Source organism: Pseudochaenichthys georgianus, chromosome 8 (assembly GCF_902827115.2).
Source record: "Pseudochaenichthys georgianus chromosome 8, fPseGeo1.2, whole genome shotgun sequence".
NCBI classification, from domain to species: Eukaryota; Metazoa; Chordata; class Actinopteri; order Perciformes; family Channichthyidae; genus Pseudochaenichthys; species Pseudochaenichthys georgianus.
In genome coordinates this window covers 13,947,708-13,950,732 of record NC_047510.2, presented here as the reverse complement: position 1 = coordinate 13,950,732, position 3,025 = coordinate 13,947,708, and the positions used below count along the sequence as shown (strand labels likewise).

General features: G+C 41.1%; 1 protein-coding gene across 2 annotated transcripts; it reads left to right on the top strand.

The window, feature by feature from the left end:
- The first annotated feature begins 423 nt into the window (after positions 1-423).
- LOC117451679 (bridging integrator 2-like) lies at positions 424-2,576 on the top strand. Of its 2 annotated transcripts, none has more exons than XM_071203996.1 (3): positions 424-502; positions 599-681; positions 1,940-2,576. In XM_071203996.1, the coding sequence occupies exons 1-3, from the start codon at positions 494-496 to the stop codon at positions 2,340-2,342; spliced, it is 495 nt and encodes a 164-aa protein (XP_071060097.1). In that variant the 5' UTR covers positions 424-493; the 3' UTR covers positions 2,343-2,576. The 2 variants fall into 2 exon arrangements, with proteins under 2 accessions (XP_071060097.1, XP_071060096.1); XM_071203995.1 differs by having other exon boundaries at positions 1,937-2,576.
- The last annotated feature ends 449 nt before the right edge of the window (positions 2,577-3,025 follow it).

Sequence of the window (3,025 nt, the reverse complement as noted above, 5' to 3'; positions counted from 1 at the left end):
TGTAGAAATGATATTGCGTTTGGAGTGTATGGAGAAAGTAAAACTCATATAAATAAACAAAACATGAAGGCTTTAAGTCCGGATAAAACGAGGCGGTGTCTGTCTTCAGCCTCTTGTGGCCAAAATGAGCACTTTTTTAATCTGTTCTTAAGTCATAAGCAAATAGGAAAACACTTATTAAATCCAACATGAAACATTTATCACCAGAAGAAAATATGTTTCAGTTTGCTCTCAGTCTCTCGAAAACGCATGCGTTAGAATTAGATACTGTATGTAAATGTGAAAGTCAGGCCTGTAAGATTTACAGCAAAATGTCTTCAAAGACACATTTTACAGAACGTGCATTATGACCTCTTGATGTTTTACTCAGAAGGGATATGAGATTGAAGTGAAAGATGAACTGAGAGCTATTTTTGTGTCTGTAGCCGGATAGGTTGCTATGTGACGGTGTTCCAAAAATATATCCAACCTGAGAGACGTCTTCTACAAGGAAATGAGCGTGGTGAGAAAAGACATAATGTCCTCACTGTCATACTAGTGATGTCCTCTTGCATGTTTAAATGATATTGATGTTAGTGTGTGTTATGTCGTGTTGCAGCTGAACCATGAGCTGTACAATGTGATGAAGAAACTGGAGACTCAACACTCAGGGAAAGCTTTCATCATCAAGGGTCTGCACAGGTGAGGCTGGGGTTATTAAGGTGTTCCCAACACGAATGTATTTACTGGTAAATAACTTGCATTCATCGTGCTGCCTTTCTGCTACTGTGTTTTCATAATAATGGAGTACTGTTGCAATTTACAGGTGTATTTATAAAAGGCAGAATAGCTTTATTGTCCTCATACAACATTTCGTAGGCGTCTCTCAATGCAGTCAAAGAAATGGGCACAATAAATAAAAGCAGCAATGAGAAGGCACTACTTAGATTACATTGAATCAAATGTACATATGTACACTTTTCACAGACAACAACATGTTAAATAATCCTTGGTGTTCATAAAAAATCTAAAATTAACCTTGAATGCTTTTAAAGGTCACCTATTATGCAAAATCCACTTCTTCATGTCTCTTCTACATCAACATGTGTCCCCTCTTCTTCATGTCTCTTCTATATCAACATGTGTCCCCTCTTCTTCATGTCTCTTCTACATCAACATGTGTCCCCTCTTCTTCATGTCTCTTCTACATCAACATGTGTCCCCTCTTCTCCATGTCTCTTCTACATCAACATGTGTCCCCTCTTCTTCATGTCTCCTCTACACCAACATGTGTCCCCTCTTCTTCATGTCTCTTCTACATCAACATGTGTCCCCTCTTCTTCATGTCTCTTCTACATCAACATGTGTCCCCTCTTCTTCATGTCTCTTCTACATCAACATGTGTCCCCTCTTCTTCATGTCTCTTCTACATCAACATGTGTCCCCTCTGTGGAAAGAGACTCTGAAAGTTTCAGGAACAAAGATTCTCTCTCTTTTTGATCCATTTCTATAAAAACCTGTCTGAAAATGAGCTGATCAGATTTTGGTCACTTGATGATGTCATAACGATGTGCTGTCTTGTGTAACCATTAGCCAATCAGCAACCAAGGTAACCCCCCCCCCCCCTATCACCTGAATCTCCTCCTAGAGCACCATCGTGTTCTTTGTAACCAAATGTCTCTCAGAGGGGCGTGGGGAGGGGCTCCTTATTTTCATCTAAAGCAACAGACAGAGAATCAGCACTTTGGAAACAGGGCTGAAACAGAGGGGATTATGGGTAATGCTGCAATGATCTGTTTGGGGTTTCAGACAAATACTTCAGAGACATGTTCTGTATATATATGAGAGCTATAATATATTGATGAAAAACAGTATAATAGGTGACCTTTTAAATATGCTAAAATTAACCTTGAATGCTTAAAAAAAGGTCCAACTATGTTTTATTTTCTTCAAATAGCAGTACAAGCAAGGCCAAGAAGAGGAAGTCTCTGGTTATCTCCAACCCCATCCCCTGCAACACAGCCTTCCCCACGGACCACGTCTCCCTCCATACAGCAGATGGAGAAAATGGAAAAGACACCGTCCAGGGATCGGAGGAAAACGCCGCGTCGTCGTCCAAAGACTCGTCGGACTCTGAGTTCAGCTTCAGCGGCAGCAACTCTCCTCAGAGGCAGTCGGTGTGTGAGCAGGAGGAAACAGAGAGTCTGAATCAAGAGGAGGTGGAAGTGGAGGTGGAAGACGAACTCGCTGAAAACCAGTCCGATGACTCTGGGGTCGGGGTGCCGAAATCAGAGGCTGCCAATCAAGAAGTGTCTGAACCCTGTGATGCTGCAGAAAGTGAACTACAGGAGGAGAAGGATTAAGAGGAAGTGGAGGAGGAAGTAGTGAGTGAGGCACCATCCTCAAAAGAGATGGGGAAACCCAAAGCTCCACCTGTTCCCACTCCTCGAGTCTCCTTCCACTGCACAGATAAACCTCCACTGTTACCCGCTACGGAGCAGGAGACAGAGGAGGCTTCAGAGGCTTCAGACAACCAGGAGAAGGCTGACTCTGGAGAGGACTCCACTTCCCACAATCCACCTGGCTTCCTGTACAAGGTATATATATTTTATTAATCAGAATCATAAAAACAAAAATGTGACGGTTGTTCCATTTAAGAATGAATAAGATAACATATATTATATTAACATAACATTTTAATGAAATACGTCCAATAAAGATAAATAACATAAAAATCATTCAATATTATATTAAATACTAGAAGTCACAAGTGCCTGATGGATTTAACCCTTATGCGTCACCACGGATATTTTTTGGCTTTCTTATTTAATATTATATTTTTATATTCTGTGTTAAGACATTTGGCATACATTTTGTATTTGTTAACCAAGATCTTAAACACTCTGGGATCTTCTCGGAAAAACTCCTCCAGCCTGAGAAGGACGAGTGAGGCCACCGTCTTTCCTCAGTTATACTTTCTCCCCTTTTGTTATGTCAAGCAGTGGGTGACACACACACACACACACACACACACACACACACACAC

Excerpts from the sequence above, each read along its gene's own strand:
- LOC117451679 (XM_071203995.1), top strand. Across the intron at positions 682-1,936 it reads ATCATCAAGGGTCTGCACAG|CAGTACAAGCAAGGCCAAGA; the intron begins GTGAGGCTGGGG and ends TTCTTCAAATAG.